We start from the raw sequence: 18,504 nt of genomic DNA on the forward strand, positions 1-18,504 counted from the left end.
TTGTAATTGATATTTACTTCCTGGATGTTGGTACAGGTAAACTTGTTATCTAGTAGCATTTAAATGATGTAAAATTGTATCTATTGATGTAGCAAAGAAAAATAGGTTTAGTGAGGGTCTCAGAGTGCATTGACATGAGAAAGGTTCTAAAGCATTGTCACAAGGTGTATTCAAACTTAAGATAATATCCGAGTCAAGTCAAAACTATCAGTGATTGAAATGAATACAGAAATCGCAAGAGGTTTCATTTATTCATTTTAAAAACATATTTCTTTCTTAATTTTTGTGAAATTTCTTTCTTATTCTCCTTTTATAAATACAAAGTACTATTTGAATTGCTTCGACGGACTTTGAGTAAAGGTTTGCTTATCCTAGATTTTCATAATCATTATAGATTTTCATAACAATTAAAGATAATATACTAATACAAAACGCAGTAAATTTGACAGAAAAAAAATATAAAATACGGACACTTTAATTTCCGAAGCATTACATAACTTTGAATTGCCAACGTATAACTAAAATGAAGATATTAAAAAATATACCTGGTTCCGGGAACATGAATGAAATACGAAGATAACGAATAGTATTCAGTCTCGAAAGTCCAATGAAACAATAGAAAATTTGGAGCAGAGCAAACACGGACCTCAAAATTTAGAGGCAGGATCAGGTGCCATGGGGAAGTGAGCACAATGCGGCCATACCCTCTGCGTGCTCCCTGTCATGATTAGAAAAAAACAACCTGGAAAAATCCGTAGACAGTTCAGTGTATAAATAATGGCCTAACAATTAATATGAAAAATGTCAGTCAGCATTTGACTCAATGATAGGCTGTATGTGTTGAAAGGTCACAGCACCGACCATATAACTTGCGAAATGATGACTTCAAACGAGACTGATGATATACTAGCTTCATCAACTTGTTTGTCAATAGCTTGACTCGTTTAAGAAATTGTTCATAGCGCATGCCCTTGCGTTTCGAATCATCTGAGACATAAACCCCATATGTAGGTGATAAGGGTATATTGCTACATAAGTAAGGGAATTTGACGATTGAAAAGTTAGAGTCTTCACGTTTATCATAAAGCTTTGTTGTTAGGTTACCATTAACGTCTTTTTCTAGTAAAATATCCAAATATGAAGCAGATGTGTCAGACTCTTTGGTATCTTACGTCGACATATGAATGGGAGTAAATATTTACAATTTGTTGCAAAATATTGCATGGTTTGACCAAATCAATTATTGCATTGTTTGACCAAAAAATTACATTGTTTGACCAAATTATTGCAATGTATGACCAAAATATTGCATTGGTTAACCAAAATACTAGTATTGCATTGTTTGACAACATGTGGACTTTATGGGTTTTAATCACAAATTAGCAAAAGAACAAAAAAAGATGAAGGCTCATGCTTTAGTTCAATAATTTACCTAAGTGCAAAGATTCTCCAGTGAGCAATGCTATAATCGAGAAGAAAGTGTTCCTCTGACATTTTTACATACATGTACCGATATGTGACAATGTGGTTTAATATATTGTTATATGTGACAAAACAAATACAAAATTTTAAAAGTAGGTTATTTCCTATGAGGAAATAGAAAATATGTCACTCGGTAAAAATAAGACAATGCTCATTCCAAAAACCATTTTCTGTAGCTGAGCTTGTTGATAGTGAAGTAATGTTGATGTTAGCACTGAAAATAATGTTTGCTTGATATTAAAACTTGAAGGAATCAGAAAAATTCCAGCTTAACATGTTCTGTCAATTTGATGCACATTTCTGTAAGATACATGTAGCATTATTGTAGCTATATAAGGCTGATCATTTGATAAATTGTAAAATAACGGTATTATATAAAGATAATTGATAGGCTTATTTTTACTCAAAGATGAATATTTGGAAACATCAGTGAGTACATATAAAAGTAAAATAGAGGCACCTGTGTATAACCATTAAGAGACAAAGTTGAACGCTTTTACTTCCTTTTTTCTAGGCTAAATATTTTCAAATTTTACATTGACAATTATTTTCTGCACCCTGTGCCTTATTTTATTTTACAAGAAGCGTTGGATTAAATCACATAAAAAAAGCATTCTGATAGTATTGCTTTAGCAATACGAGTCCCCTACCGGCAAGTGTAATCTGGTTCCCATTAAAAATTGAAAATGTCGAATTCCATCCAAAAATCATTGAAGCAAAACATAATGCAAACTTGACCTTTAACTCATCAAGATAGACTCACATACCAAAAATCAGCTCAATATCTATCTGCGAGCATTTAAAAAAAGTGCGGAAAACCCTTTAAAATTAAAAAGACCATAATTCCCTCAAAAATCATTGTAGCGGAACGAAATCCAAACTTGATCTGTAACTCATCAACATACACTCACATACCAAAAATGAGCTCAAAATCTGCATGCGTTTAGGAAAAAAATGTGGAAACCAAGTGGGTAAAACTGACAGACAGACAGACGGACAGCTAGACAGACGGACGGACGCAAGGGAAACCTATAGTCTTCTCCGGCATATCATAACTACATCAGATAATACAGGTATGGCTAGATTGAGGAGGACGCTACGAACAAAATTGTAACTTTGAATTCAGGTGAAAATGCACTGCTAATTGTAAACATAGCAGAGCGTCTGTCACTTCTAATGACATTGACCTATTGTCGTCCCAACTTTTTTTGTGATATACTAATATGTTGACGGTGCGACCGTTAGGGCGAGCGCAGATATTATTCAGGTTTAATTTAGATCGGGCTCGTTCGTCAAATTGCACGTGACATTTGGTGCGTCTAGACTCTGACGTCACATGACGTCGTTTTTAACTTTCATTCCCAAACCGAAGCCTGAACATTGTTGACTTTAATGAAGAACGTTTCATTTACTATTTATCTGCAATATATCCATTAAATCAAGGCGAGTTTGTTTTTTGTTAGTTAAACTTTTGTTGTTATTCTCGCGAGAACGTAGCTTAAACAAGCGATGCATTGTGGGTCCAGAATTACTGCGGAAAAAAATTCCATTGAATGAATGTGCAGTAGTCCGATTTTTCTCGTCGCCCAGGCGTTGTCGTTAGAGCTCGCAGTGACGAGCGGCGCTTCGCGCCGCTCGCTGCGCTCGCTATTAAAAGCTGCATTGTGAGGGACAGATCGAGTTGTTGAAATTAATATATTTTTTTGACGTATTAAACCAGGTCAAGAAAAGGATGATGGCTTAACATTTTAAATTAACAACTTTTTAAAAATAAAAAAAAATGTTTTAAAGGCCGAGGTACCAACAAAATGAAAGAGAATTTACAATTTCATCTACCCCTCAATCCTTCCACATTTTATCGATGATTTTCCAAAATTTTATACGATTGTGTGTACATGTGATAAACGTATTTAATACGTACTTGAGTTTTTTTTTTTTTTTTGGACTTGGGTCACACAAAATTATACACGTAGCTTAAAAGTACTGCTTTACAATTTGTTTACATTTTGTTCAAAATACTACCTCGTCTACAAATTATTTCTTTAAAGTTTATGACGCTTCCACGTGAAATACAAAGCTTATTGAACAATAACTTCCCAGTAAGCTTAAATTCTACCTGTCTATTCATACTGACAGTTATATATTGATGGCGTGTCCTGATAACCTCTAATTCTTCCCCATTTTACCTAATAAAAGCAAGCGAGCGGAAGTATTTATAAATATTTAATGATTCTATAATCATACACTATCATTATGCCCTGAAAATGTAAACAAAATTATGTTTCATATTTTACTATAGTCAAAATCTCAACGAGGAATTAAACGAATGAAAAATAAACAAACGCGTGTCTTCATACACTTTATACAGGTATACCCTTCATTTCAAATTGTAAACATTAAGCTGTACTTAAAGGTACCCGAGCTTGGATGTTTTATTTTCATAAAATAAAAATAGAAAGTGGGTCCTTCAATTTCGAGAGAATTTGCACTGAATGACTTCATGTATATGCATTAAAATTACAGAAAAATTTTACACACACTATAAAGAATTAAAGGTATAAGAGAATTAATTGCATCATGAATCACAACAGTGCATTAATTAAATTCTAAATATTAAGTTGGCCTACGAAAAATACGCGAAAAAGAAGACTCATGCCACCAAAACAAGTAATGGATATGCTTATCTGTGCGCATGCTCACGCAGCATTTTTTTTTTTGGTCAGCTTTATCACCTTTTATCACTTCCACCTTCTTCTTGTAGATTACTTCCTGAGGAAATTTCACAGTTTGTCAACAAAACGACCCTCACCTTGGTATTTTATAGGGAGATTTCTTTATCTCTGGAATTCCATTTTTTTATTAACAGAGTTGTGCTTTTCCAGCGTGCCCATTTAAATTTTAATTCCTCTTGGCATTAAAGTATCGGAATTATTATTTAATATCAATGTTCTTTTGAAAACAAACCAAGCATGGCATAAATTATCTTGCATATGCATATAGATTACAAGAACAACATTGCTCTTTTATCCCAGGATTATAAAAAATGATATGAATAATGAACTTGAACCCTTTGATAATGCCTTTAATTTTCGGAAAAAAATTCAAATATTTGTAAAGTAAACTAGAGTAAGTTGTAATAAACTAAAGTTAACTATAGTATCAAAGAAAACACTTTTATTTACTATATTGAATACCATGGAACTTCGATTTACTATCATTTACTATATAGTGAAAACTATGGAACTTTGGTTCATTGTTACAAGTAGCTATAGAAACATTTGTCTACAGGTATCTTTGGTATTGTTAGAACATGTGCAAATTATTCGAGTTGCTTATTTAAGCTGACATTGAATATTGACATTCAAAAACAAATATTGTCAGTTTTGAGTAATTTTTTTTCTTCATTTTTGTCAAGTTGCTCGATACGAGTGCGATAGTTGTAAATCAATAATGAACATGCACCTAAAAAAAGTTCCCATCACAAAAAATAAAGATATAGAAAAATACAAAAGTATGGGGAAAGAATTAGTGGTACTGGAAAATGTTTACAGGGTGGGAAGACCAAGGAATATCCTTATATCCACCCCCATTTTAACTGCGTATGCGCTTAATAAAAGGAATTTTAAAGTTACTATGAGCAGGTATTACATTAAGGTTTTGTATGCGTTCTGTTTTTGTTTGCTGAATTTTTTGAACTTTTTCCTATACATTGTATATTTCATAGAGTCTTGTATATATTACAAATGTACAAACCGCTCTTTATTAAACAGACTCATGGTTTCGGTAATGTAATACATTTGCATTAGTTCAACGTTTTCCGAAGGAGACATATTTCTCATTTATATGTTATTTGTACATTTCAACAAAGGGAGATGAATTTGTGAATTGATACAGTTTATTCTCAATTTTTTGGGTTTTTTTTATGATTATACAGTAACATATTTTAAATTGACTTAAAAGGCTAAACGTCTACGTCAATCTATACGAGAGGAAATCTTTCAGTTTCAGATCTTCATGTTACTAAACATTACATTGTTGTGTACAGTTTCTATTTTATTTTTTTTTTATTTTTTTTTTTTTATAGTAGGCATTGAATAACTTTATAGTTTTAAATCTTGATGTGTTTTTGAATTCTGAAAAACAATTATACATATTTGAGGATTTTCGTGTTTTTTTTTCGAAATGCAGTTTAACAAAATCACTGTATGTGCTTAAAAATGGTAAACATAATTTTTATAATGATAATAACTTCAAGTGAATTATTACTTCCGTACGTAATATTAGGTTTTTACTGTTGAATTTATTCTAAATTTTTAGATTTTTTTTAATTTTATTTTTTAATTTTTACATGTATATTTTTTCACGCTACTGAACATATTTAATTTAAATTAAAGAGGAACGCAGTGAACACGCTGACTGCTGATACTGTGTATGACATTATTTCGTCCATTATAATTTATGTTATTTGATTCTGCAAACTATATATCGTTCTTTGTTTAGTGGCGGGGTACAGAGATCTTGTATTTGACCTTTAACAGATTAAGAATACTTATGTAAAACCCTTGAGTCAAAAACCACTCAGCGCTCTTTGTTGTCTACTTTTTAAACTGTTTCAGTACATTTACAACTTCATGATGCAGGTTCTTTGTTTGATTAATTGTCTTTTGTTTGTATGTTTCTTTCTTTCTGAAATAATTTTAAAAATATGCTTCTTCAAAATCATAATTTTATTAACAAAAATCATCTAGCTACTTTACAAAACGTTTTCATACTTTCTTTGCATAAACATTTAACCATTCAATTTTCAATTTCTATCTAGGTCATCAATGCCGTATTACAAAGATATCGATGATGCAAGCGTGTCTAGAGTGGCAACAATTTACTTTCTTCTTTCTATAACCTATTTGATAAGGAATATAACAGGGTATCGAGTTGTCTCGTTCTAAATTTGGAAACTGCAAAACGACAGTCTCTAAGTCAACCGAGTTAATCTGCATGGGACTATTAAAAGTTAAACAGAAAGTGTTTAAGCGTGTCTATTTTCCAGGAATATTTGCAGGTTTTGATAATGTTTTTAAAAATTATATTTTGAATATGAATGTGCCAGACGTATCATCGGGGTTTAGACTAATATCTGATATATAGATGCGTTTTTGAAAGGAGGGGCATCAATGGAAAGAGGGGGTATAAAACATCCTTTTGGCTTAAAGTTTCAGCGATTTTGTTTTCAAATCATGAGGGAAAAAAGATCGAACTATGCCCGTAAATTAATTAGCAGCTAAAAAAAGATAATAATATATAAAAAAAAAAAAATCATTTAATTTTTGGGAAGTTTCAGGTTTTGAACATCCTATATGTGTTGTACACTTTCTGAGTATGCAGCTTACCTGTTAGATTAAACAAATCTTACATTGAATAATACATGTACGTACAAAAACGCTACAAAATAGTATACATTACCGCTACATATATATAAGTTACATTACCGCAACAATGCCTCTTGTTTTAGCCAGTGCCTTATGCATTACAACATGGACCTGTTTCCCCTGCTCACAACGGAGAAATCTCCCATGCAGTGTCGTTCGTTTCTCTCTCATACACATCTGCGATGGGCTCACGTCAAGATTTTTGACATAACGTTAAAAACATGACATTTCAAGGATTATTTCAAATCAAACTAATAGTTCTAGATATACTTAGTAAATATATACCTTAAACGAGAAAGAAGTACAGGCATTTAATTATAATGAATTTAAACAAACGCACTATTCCTCCTGCTTATAACTGTGATATACGCGAGCCAACAACAGAGGTGAATGTATGAGCCGATGGTAGAGAGTGACCACGGAGAGGGAAAAGTAAAACTATGAGCAGGATGTTTTTTCCCTTTATTATTTAAGATCCTTAGCCACTTTATTTCTAAAAACTTTTTTGCAGGTTTTTAATGAAATTTAGGCTGAATGAATAAATTATATTGTCTAAAACCCATATATAGTTAATTGTACATGTACTTCGACTTCGACAGTGAGTGAATAATATTGAATATACAGTCAAACCTCGTTATCTCAAACTCGATGGAACCGAGAAAAAACTACGAAATATCCGAGGATTCTAGATATCAAGGTTAAAATACATAAAAAAAGAGATTGGGACTTCAAAATCACTTAGACATATTCATGGTACTCGAGATATCAGTGTTCGAGAAACTGAAATTCAAACATAACTCATACTCTGTATTATCGCATGCAGATTTGTGTATGTAGAGGTAATGAGTTGTTGTTATCACCGTCTTTTTGTTGATAAGATTTAGCGGTAATGAGCACCCGAAATTTGGATGAAAAGTAGCGGTAATGAGTTGTAATTTTATGCAATGTAGCGGTAATGTTGAACATAAAAACAAACACCTATGTACGTCTTTACTTACAGTTAAACTTACTACTAGGATGTTTTTTTACTCAGTCTTAATAAGAAATCAATGCAAACGATTATATTTGAGAGATTGCACTTCACACGTCTATATGGCTGTAAGATATATGTACTTGAGAGTCATAAGTTCAATTGTAACACTGGATGTTATACAAGGTATTCAGACAAAGAAAGCATCATTTTAAGCATTTTTTGTCCACTCGAGTGGTAGATGAAGTAATGCATACGTGTGTTTGTGTGTGTGCGTGTGTGTTGGTATGTGGATGAGCAATAAGGGACCAGCTAATGTGTGTTTTGCCAGGGGATGTCCCACTCCACTGTGACCTTGTCTGCTTTGCAAACAATGCAAACAAAAAAAAAAAGTTAATTCTGTGCCAGCTAGAGTAAATGATGTCTAGATATTAGAACATTACAAATGCACATGTTTCTGAGTACAAGCAAGTATGTAAAAATATATTCATATTGCATCAGTATAATATGTATATATAATATAACGTGTGGGTTCTATGTACTATAACTCGTTATAAAATACGGAACCCCAGAGCACGTTTCATTGAGATTTGATCTTTGCACACACATATCCAGGCATGACTCAGTTTCCTCTATGTTCGATTCACAAAATTTCCTGCAGGAAAAACTACAGATTTCTAGCTTACACCATATTGTGAGCTAAGCAGGGATATCCGAAATAAAATTTAAAACTTTAAGACTTGTTTCTCAAATTATAAGTACCACGGTATAGAGTTAGAGTGTTTTCTTTAAATAAATTTACATAACGCGCCTGTCAGCGAGTTGGTTGATCATGATAATGCTAACACCCCGCCCTCTTATATTATTTTTTTTCAATTCAGAGAAAAAATTAACTTGTTAATGATGATATACCAGTATTTTACATTCACAATTATTGTAAAAAAAATCGTGTATATATATTGTACCATTATATTTCTCATTTTAAGTATGACTGTATTTTGAATTTTATGGTCATTCTCCGTTTTTATCGATACAACATTCCATGTAATGATATATATATATATATTTTTTTAGATTTTAATAATTCCCTTGTCCTGATATTTTTGGGGTAGTGAATTTCAATCCAAAATTTTACCATAGTCTAGAAGAAAAAAAATGAGCAGGTAAAAAATACAGTCTGATAGGATTTTAACGCTATAATTAGTAATTAACTTATTAACGGGTAATTACATTGTCAGCGCGCCCTAAGAGCCTCTGGGGACCCAGCCTCTGGCTTTATTCAGTTTGACCATAAGTATCACATTGTCGTGTTACCTTAAGAAACACGCTTTGATGATGCGTTAAATTGATCTGCACTACCCTATCTAATATATAAATTAGGTTTAAATATCTCTTCCGTCATATTTCGTAAGAATGAAACTCTGAGAAAATCTAATGGGTTATTTGATATTGTACACCATGCAATTTGATTTCAAAATGTTCTAGTAATTTGCCAATTTACGTTTAACCCGAGTTATTGATTCTTTTTTAACGTAATACCGTTTGTTTATTCTATTTTGACAGATCGCGGGTACATGGTTTTTTTTTACTACCTGGAAGTATTTAAAGTACGAGGTGAATTCCACATATGACAGTTTTAATATAATTCTATTCATATTTAAATCTCTCTGAGCTGCTTTTGTAATTTAATGAAAAACTCCAAAAGAAGAATAAAACAGCTGATTCTAAGAGCTAAACAGACAAAACGAATTCCTCTCATTTGATCCTCTTTTTTTCCTAAATGAATGGTCACGTGACAAAAGTTAAGGGGAAATCCCAAGTGTGGTATAAATAATACGCGCAAGAGCACTCTCGAGCCAGTTAGGATAGCGTCTATGAGAGTTGCAGTCGTAGTTGCAAGCATACATGACAGTGCAGCGTCTTCGAGGCAACAAAATCCAAGGTGAGTCAGGATTTTCATGCAGATTTATTTAAAAGCTTTAAAAATATTTGCATTAACCTGGTTTGTCAATTATGCTAAACCTTTTGTGTTTATCATTTAAATATAGAAGTTTTGCATGTTTTAAGTCGTATCCAGGTTCATTTGTTAAAAAAAGTAAAAAAAAAAATATATTGAATTATCTTTGCTGGCCTTGTTATAAAACACAAAATATTTTTAGATCGAGCTATATTTTTAGATTGCATTCAGTTACAATACATTACCTGGGTATTTAAATTTCTACTTTACTAAAAGCTATAATCTACAAATATATCATCGAGGAGCTCTTTTGCTGTTGAGCTGTGTTTTACACAAGTATAATCAAATGTTGTTGTGTTCTTTGTTTACATTTACATTTTTGTTTCATCCGTATATTCTTTTCTTTCTTTTAGAGTCAGTGCCTAGAGGGACATTTAAGATAACGTTAAAAAATACAAAGAGCTTGTTTAAAAAGGGTAATATCATTTTCTTCATTTTTTTGAAATAGCATCTCCTTTTTTGTACATGCAAAGTGTATATAACCGTCGGTGATGAGACTTTCTCATTGGGCCCAACATTTTTATCTTTTGAAAACACTCAGCGCGAGCCTCTATGAAGTTGAGGATCGACAGATAATTTAAGCCCCACTTAAACTGAACATCATTGACAGGAAAACCTATCTCTTTCCGAGATCCGGATTCATTAATTATTTTAAGTGTTCTGTGCATTTTGGTAATATGTGATGTTTTCTAGCTCTTCACAAAAAATATAACTTATTATTACATTTTTTTAAAAGTTCGAAGTAAAACGATTTATCTAAAAAGTATCGAAGCCTGTAGCAAAATTTTTACAGCAGATGTAACCAGTTTACAACTAAACTCTTTCAGTATATTATAGGTTAGAGATAAAAATATATACTTTTTTTCAATTGCCCTTTCCTGCTCTTTCAGATGAATAGTACAAAGGACCAGACACCGGATTTGGTACAAATCTTACAGTATCTTCGCGACCCGCTAACAGAGTTTTCGGAAGTATCACCTACGTCTCTACCATGTATAGGTATGTTTAAATATAGATATTTTGTAGTAGTGTTGTGTCATGATACCATACCCTCTTGGGGTGTTTGAATACATCAATAAATCTTCGTATTTTTTTAGGCGATTCCCAGACATCACCACTAAGATATGAACAAGATCACTACGGATGTATCCCAGAATATACCACACTGCCCAGTACACCATTTGGTGAGTTTAGATTTAAATGAGAACAAAAAATGCATCGTTAAAATTCAAAGTAAAATAAACTCTTGTGTTATATTCTTGTTCAGATCCAGCGTATCTTCCAGAAACTGGTTCCGATGGAAGTGAGGTTGAAGATGATTCATCAGGTAAACAACTTGTTCTTTAAATAAAACTTGTAAATTGAAATTAAATTTTGTCTTTAAGGTAAATAAAATATTGAAACAGTTAAACTCTTTACAAATTTTATTATCTACCTTTTTTTTTTCTTTTTTTTTTTACCTCCAAAGTGATTCTAGATTACACTCTTACGGAATGCGCAAGCTGCGGCCATATCTTCTGCCATAATTGTTCATACTGCCAAGGATGTTGTTCGTGCTATAACAACAACAACGCTCACCTTAACCAATATAAAGATCCATCTCACAGTCCCATTGCCGAGGAAGATTCAAATGACTCTATTGAAAAAATCCCCAGCCTCCCCAGCATAGACATTTTTCGTGATTTAGAGCGTCCTTATCCTTCCCCGACTCACAACGAGACCGGAAAACGAAAACGAGGTTAGATATTAAAATATTAATATACACACAAGCACTCATACACTGCCTTGTTCCATGAAAAGAAATTCGACTTAGAAGAATTAATCATATTCTTTTATATGAAACAGGGGCGAAAAACATACTTCTTTGGAAATTTCTTTTGGCTGAACTGAGTGCACCGAATGCAGGTTATATAAAGTGGGTGAACAAGGATGAGGGAACGTTCAGATTCATGGACACTGTTGAAGTGAGCAGGCGATGGGGACAGAAAAAACAGAAAACTGATATGAACTTCGAGAAACTTAGTCGTGGAATTCGGTAAGAATTAAAGTACTTTATTAAATTTCATATTTATTTTTTGCATTCTCTTTTCGAAGTTTAAAATTTTGTTGTCTTTTAGACACTACTACAAAAACAAGTTCATGACTCGTATCGATGGTGTGCGACTGGTGTATAAGTTCAACTGGTCGAAGATACCCAAGGAATGGCGACCGTGTGGTGTGTTTGGACAACCAAAAAATTGAATAAAATGGCTGTCCATTCCAATCCGAGCCGGGAAATGTGCATAAAATCCAAACAGTCATGGCTTTATTTTTCTGAATTGTCTCGTGTTTGCTGCAGTATGGAGGACGATGAAATCTCAGCTGTCCCTAGGGCAATCTTTGTCGATATGATGTGTTCAGACTTTCTAATAGATTTTTCTAGAAAGCTCAATATTTCATCATGTGTTCGAACAGTTCTTATAAAAATTTTATAAAATATTATATATATTTTTACATGTATATATTGATTTATTATCTGTAAATAAACTACTCGTATGCGTTGTTGTATACTGCCGTTGATTAATAAAATTATTCTAAGTGGAATGATTTTTAAGTTTTTATAGAAATAGTTTGTACCTTGAAAGAAATAAATCCGTTCCTGCCGAGCTGAGGTATCTACTTGGCAAATGGAAAGTAGGAAACATATATATATATATATATATATATATATATATATATATATATATATATATATAATTTGGCTTAGTTTCCTAGTTTCCCCTTTGTCAAGCAGATACCCCCTAATGGTCATATTATACGAAACATACAATGAGACTTAACTTTACGTCATTAAGAAATACTCGTTCAATAATGCTTTGTTGAACAACTTTCTTGTAAATGGGGTGGTACAATACATGAAAGAAGAAGATGTGTTGAAGAAATAAATAAACTTCTACAAAAACCCCGCAAGAAAAACCAAGAGGGAAAAGTTTTAAAATTGGTTCTTTATTTGCCCAAAGAAGAACTTGTTTGCTGTGTTGTAATGACTTCTAAATATAAATGCTAGCAAGAGAATCATCGTGCCATGAGTACATTCTCTTCCCGTTCTTGTTATTTCCGGTTCCGCGTTGTGATACGGACAAGAGGAAAATCTCTGTGGTACCAGCATGGCAGAGCTCAAACTCATCAGGACTGTTTATTTGAAACAAATTCTCTGAAAATCCAAATATAGTGTAAAACAAACACCATGACATTTTTATTTTTTATTTATTTCAGCTAAAAACATATTCACGAAAAAGTAAACTTGCCGAATGCAAATTCAAAATTAGAGGACACTTTATAAAATATAAGATTATTCCCTTTTTTGTGGAAAAGCTTAAATTGCCATTTCTTATGACGTAAACTTAGAATACGTTATGTTAAATCATGCATGTATATTTCCTAATTTGTGTATTGGTTAAAAAAATCGTTAGATATAAGGATAATATATTCTTACATGTTCATCGGAGAATCAGTTTGTAATTATAACTATGCTAAAAAATGTGAAGGATTTAAGTGTTTAAGTTTCTAACTGCTATTTTTAGATTGTTTGTTAATTATATAAACACGATGCGTCGAAAAGACCTGGAAAGCCTAGAGATTTATTATTTAACACGAATTTGTACAATGTTCAAGGTAAAATTTGATGTATTATTGACCATACAGAAGATTCATGTTATAAAAATTTTATTGCTTATACCATTCAGCTGCAACATATCCAAAGAAAGTATTTACTATTCTTTATATAAATATTGTATCAATATTAAAATACATGTACTAATAAATGTTTCCTTAAATATTTTAAAATTCACAGTCAACTCAATAGAAACATAGAATTTTTTTTTTTTGATATTGGAATTTAAATTAGGAAATATCGAACAATTCAATATAAATGAATAAATTATGATAAACTCTTATATTTCAAAGCAGATGATGCACAATGTAAGTTTATATTGATTGCTAGTGATTTAATAACTGCGGAGAAACCCTAGCCAAGCAAAAGACGGAAAATATATAATCATGTACCACTCTTCGTTAAAATGGTGCATATACACATGCTTCACTATTAATTATATTAAGCATCATAAATTAGAAATATATTCCGGATGTAATACATTACCGTAAGGACGTGCCTTTTAGAGAGTTCCTGTCTGGAACATGTACATGTACGTAGAAAATCTATTTCGGCATTGATCTTTTCATGCTGCTACATTTATAACTTTTTTATATCTTTTATTTTAATCCTAGATATATGTACATCAATTTATGTGTAATGACCAAAACAAAAAAATTCAACAGAACTAATAAAAAACGTGGAAATTGTTTATTTTATAAAGCCTAAACATTTGTCTGTGACATAAGCAATACAAGTTTTTTCAAGCTGGAAGCAGATTTGCAGCTCTGCATTTAGTCCGCTTGAATAAAAAAAACACCCCTCCTTAATAGTGCTTTAATAGTGAAATGAAATATGTAATGCGCATCAGCAACACTCAAAAATATTCAAATAGTAGTTAAGGTCAAAAATGAATTTACAATAAGTGTCTTCAAAAACAAGGTTAAAAGAAATTGGAATCAAGAAACATATTGCACGTTTTCTATTGAATAATTAATTAAAAGATTGATAAAAATTTGCAATTTTAATAATATAAAAAATTGAATTTAGTTTCACTGTGCACAGTTCAACAAAACTTTTAGCTACCATAAAATAAATTATTTTTTTTTTTTTATATATAATTTTTTGTTGTTGTTGTTAATAGCAAGATTTTAAAATTTAAAAAAGAAATTAATGAATAAATAAGACAATATGACAGAAAAAAATTAGTAAATTTATAAACAATTCCCGATGTGTAAATAGATATAAAAAAAAGTTGTGAACTAAAGATTTAAAAATGTAATGCATTTGCAACGCCGTTTTCTTTGAAAAAAAAAAAACAACAACATATATATCCCTAAAGATCTTGACTAAAAATGAAACTCTTTACTGACGGAAAATTAAATTATATATGCAGAGACACTCTAAATGATTAAATGTTCACCGAACTCTAAGGATTACATACTTAGATGCTGAGTCTTCATCAAACAGAAGCATAAAAATTACACATTTGCACAGACGAGGAAGTAAACGCGAGCTTAAACCGCAGAAGAGGTATAGACAGACTAATAGATTGTTCATTTTTCAGGTGTCCAAGATTGGGAGCTCGAGAAAAGTGTAAAAACAATGAAAAATTTTTTTTTTAATTTTTTTTTAAGATAAACATTTATAACTTTGATTTAAGACATTGTGGAGGCGACAATGGAAATTTGAAAATTCAAATTCAAATTAACCAATCGGAGGCACTGACCAATCAGATAGAGAGAACAAGGAAGATTTTGGCCGACATATCACATGTACCTTTGATAAGCTGAATCTGCAATTTACCTGAGTATAATTTTTTCATCGTTAAGTTCTATTCTTACATTAAGCCGACGGAATATTATTTCCCTCTTCCTTCTAAGTTTATTGTATTACTTTGATTATTTTGACATAATTATCAATATAAGATAGGCATATTTTAGCACAACAATGGACTTAACAATATCTTGTGAAGATGTAGTCACGAACTATCTCTCTGTAATACAATACATCTCTTTAAAGCAACATAAACTTACCAATATGTTAGTTAAAATGTTTCTTTAACATATGGTTCCATTGTTTTACCAAAAAACATATTGGAAGAAATTTTCAATGATTGTTAAATTATGTTGTTTTTTTAATTTAAAGATATGAAAATTGTGTCATCATCTATTTTAATTCCATTATTATCTAATTTTAATGAAATTGTGTGCTTTCTAAGATTAATGAATAGTTTATCTATAAATTTTTTAAAACATTCCCCAAAAGTAGCCTTACATTGCCATGATGTAAATCTTGTGCTAAACCTTTGATTGAAAATGTAATGGATCAGAATTACATGAACTTGTTTGTTTGTTTGTTTGTTTTTTTTTAAATATATGTACATGTACTTGTTTGTTTGATTTTTTTTGTAGAATTTCCTTGAAATTCCAATGCTAGGTTGCAATACATATATTCCGAAAACTTGTTTTCCATAGCCAAAGCCCCCCCCCCCCCCCCGGAAAAAAAGAAAAAAAAAACCCCGCAGATTTTCTAACGAAAAAAAAATATTTGTTATAAATTCTGAAGCGGTATATCATTATGGAAAAGAAAAAAGAAGCTCTTCATTGCAAAATAAAGTTTAACTGTTAGAAGAGTAAAAAAAAAAAAAAAAAAGAATCTTACTGTTATGTCCTTTTGTCCATGGTTTATATTATCTTTATAAGCCTAGCTTTAGTACTTAGTGGCTCTCAAAATTAAACAATCAAAAATCTATGTTTAAAAATTGTTGGTCATCAAAAATCTATTTTAAAAATATTATTCATTATACTTTATATTAAGTATTAGTACACATAATGAATTATTGATAGCTGACCCAAATCCCTTGATACTGGAATCGTTCCCTAAAAATAAATAAAAAATGACAAATTTGAGTTGTTTTCTTTCCAGGTATGTAAAAAATAAAACTTCTGATTTTTATTGCAAAAGTATTTTTTTTTATATGTACTTCTGTTTACAGATGTTTCAAGATTTTAGTGTATACTGAAAGGTATAAAAATGAATGTATCCAAGAAGTTCCAATTTAAGATAAATGATTCATACATCACAAGCAGACGATAAAATTGATGTAATATGACTCAACAAAGTACAGTATTACAACAAATGAGATTTAAGAGTAAATTCCCTGACATTTTAGTTCTTGGATATTACACAAAAGTAATATTTAAAACAAAGGCAAAAAAATTGAAATGTCCGATTTTTTCTTCCTCATACGAAAAGAAAAAAAAACCCATGTCATTCATCATTTCACCCTCGATTTAGAAATCATTTTACTTTAAATATATTTTGAGTACGAAACAAATAAAATACATATCAAAGAAATCTAAAATGCATTTAATAATAATAATAATAATAATAATAAAACAACAACAACAACAACAACAACAACAACAACAAAACAAAAAAAAAAAACAAAAAAAAAAAAAACAAAACAATCTATTAGGAGTTCAGAAAGGAAGAAAATATTAAAAAATCTAAATTCACTTATGCTAAAAAGATTAGAAAATCAAATAGTAAGTAATAAAATTGTCAGCAGATAACCATTGAGAACCACCAGATGATCATTATTATTTAGTAAGATGCTACGAGTACATTAAATTACATAGAAACCTTATTACTTACCAGATTGAAAATTCTACATCCTTAAAAACAAAGAAGTAAATTCTTAAAAACAAAGAAGTAAAAAACCAAAACTTTTTTTTAACACAGAAGTGAATAAAAAGAAAAAAAATTATAATCGAAGATATGAAACATTTGACAATCTTCTGTGTGGATTCAAACATTCATAACATTTCAGACAATAATCATACGCCTTCAATGGGTATAAATGTTCATTTTTGATGGACTTAAACTCTAAATGTGTGCAGATATCTTCAGTACAGTTTCCATGAACCCCCCAAAAAGGAAAACTCCAAAAGACGCTGAAGGTAAGTGCTAAATTGAATGAATCTTTTTTCATGTTTTTGGTGTGACGTATTCATAATTATCTGTCATTTTCTTACAGAAATGTAGCCCGACAGTTAAAGTTTAAATGAAAAAGGTGTAGATAACAAACAGTGACCTATTAAAAAAATACAAACAATACCAATCTGTGATCAGGGCAAAAAACACAGACTCCCGGAAATTCCAGTGGGATCAGGTGTCTAGGAGGAGTAAGCATCCCATGCCGACCGGTCACACCGGCCGTGAGCCCTAAGTATTGGTCAGGTAGATGGAATATTCCGTAGTCAAATTTAGTACATAAATTAAGACCTAACAATTGGTATGTAATATGTCAGTCAAAAATACTTTCCAATGATAGATTGATTTGTTAATAAGATTGTTTTATCGATCATAGAATTTACGAAATGCTGACTTCAAACCAGGTTGTTGAAATCCCTGTTAAATCAAATCATCTGTCACTAGCTTGCCTCGGCTTAAAAAAAATGATCATATCTGGAGTATGCTCTTGTGTATCGAATAAGTCGAGATACATGAACACCATATATACGTGATACGTTCTAGTCGGTAAAAGAGCTTTAAAGCTCATGTTTTTGTTAAATGTATATAGTCCGACTATAAATAAAATTTACTTACATACTTACTTACTAATAGCAGAATACCCTTTACTACATAAATAAGGATAGTTGACGGTGGAAAAGCTGAGTTCATCTCCTATTTAGTTGTTAGTTGGCCCTTATCGTCTATATATAGTAAAATATCCAAATATGAAACAGATGTAGCAGACTCTGTGGTGTCTTTTATTTCTAGTTCACGGGGATATATCGAGTCGACATATTAATGGAAGTAACTATTGTTTATTGATAAAACATCTGAATGTCGAGTTGAAAGCCACAACAAGTGTTTTCTTCTAAATTGAAAAGTCTCTCTTTGATAGATTCTAATTTCATCTATGAATAATGATTCCCTAAGTAAATTACGAGTATTAGTAACATATTCA

At 31.2% G+C, this 18,504-nt stretch overlaps 2 protein-coding genes across 3 annotated transcripts in view; both read left to right on the forward strand.

Moving 5' to 3' along the window:
• LOC133190405 (gamma-interferon-inducible lysosomal thiol reductase-like) overlaps window positions 1-17,201 on the forward strand; it is a 270,569-nt gene extending 253,368 nt beyond the window's left edge. The window contains exon 8 of the mRNA XM_061326026.1: window positions 17,190-17,201. The gene's annotated coding sequence lies outside the window, so the exon portion shown is untranslated. The remainder of the gene's footprint in view (window positions 1-17,189) is intronic.
• Window positions 9,690-12,478, forward strand: LOC133178606 (Friend leukemia integration 1 transcription factor-like). Of its 2 annotated transcripts, XM_061313342.1 has the most exons (8): window positions 9,690-9,820; window positions 10,249-10,311; window positions 10,786-10,894; window positions 10,993-11,079; window positions 11,163-11,222; window positions 11,364-11,633; window positions 11,741-11,930; window positions 12,013-12,478. In XM_061313342.1, exons 3-8 carry the CDS (start codon window positions 10,786-10,788, stop codon window positions 12,134-12,136), a joined length of 840 nt encoding a protein of 279 aa, XP_061169326.1. In that variant the 5' UTR covers window positions 9,690-9,820; window positions 10,249-10,311; the 3' UTR covers window positions 12,137-12,478. The 2 variants fall into 2 exon arrangements, with proteins under 2 accessions (XP_061169326.1, XP_061169330.1); XM_061313346.1 differs by lacking the exons at window positions 9,690-9,820; window positions 10,249-10,311 and adding an exon at window positions 10,547-10,567.
• Window positions 17,202-18,504: the final 1,303 nt, after the last annotated feature.

Source organism: Saccostrea echinata, unplaced genomic scaffold (genome assembly GCF_033153115.1).
Source record: "Saccostrea echinata isolate AGI-Se365-2 ecotype Australia unplaced genomic scaffold, CSIRO_AGI_Sech_v1 ptg000001l, whole genome shotgun sequence".
NCBI classification, from domain to species: domain Eukaryota; kingdom Metazoa; phylum Mollusca; class Bivalvia; order Ostreida; family Ostreidae; genus Saccostrea; species Saccostrea echinata.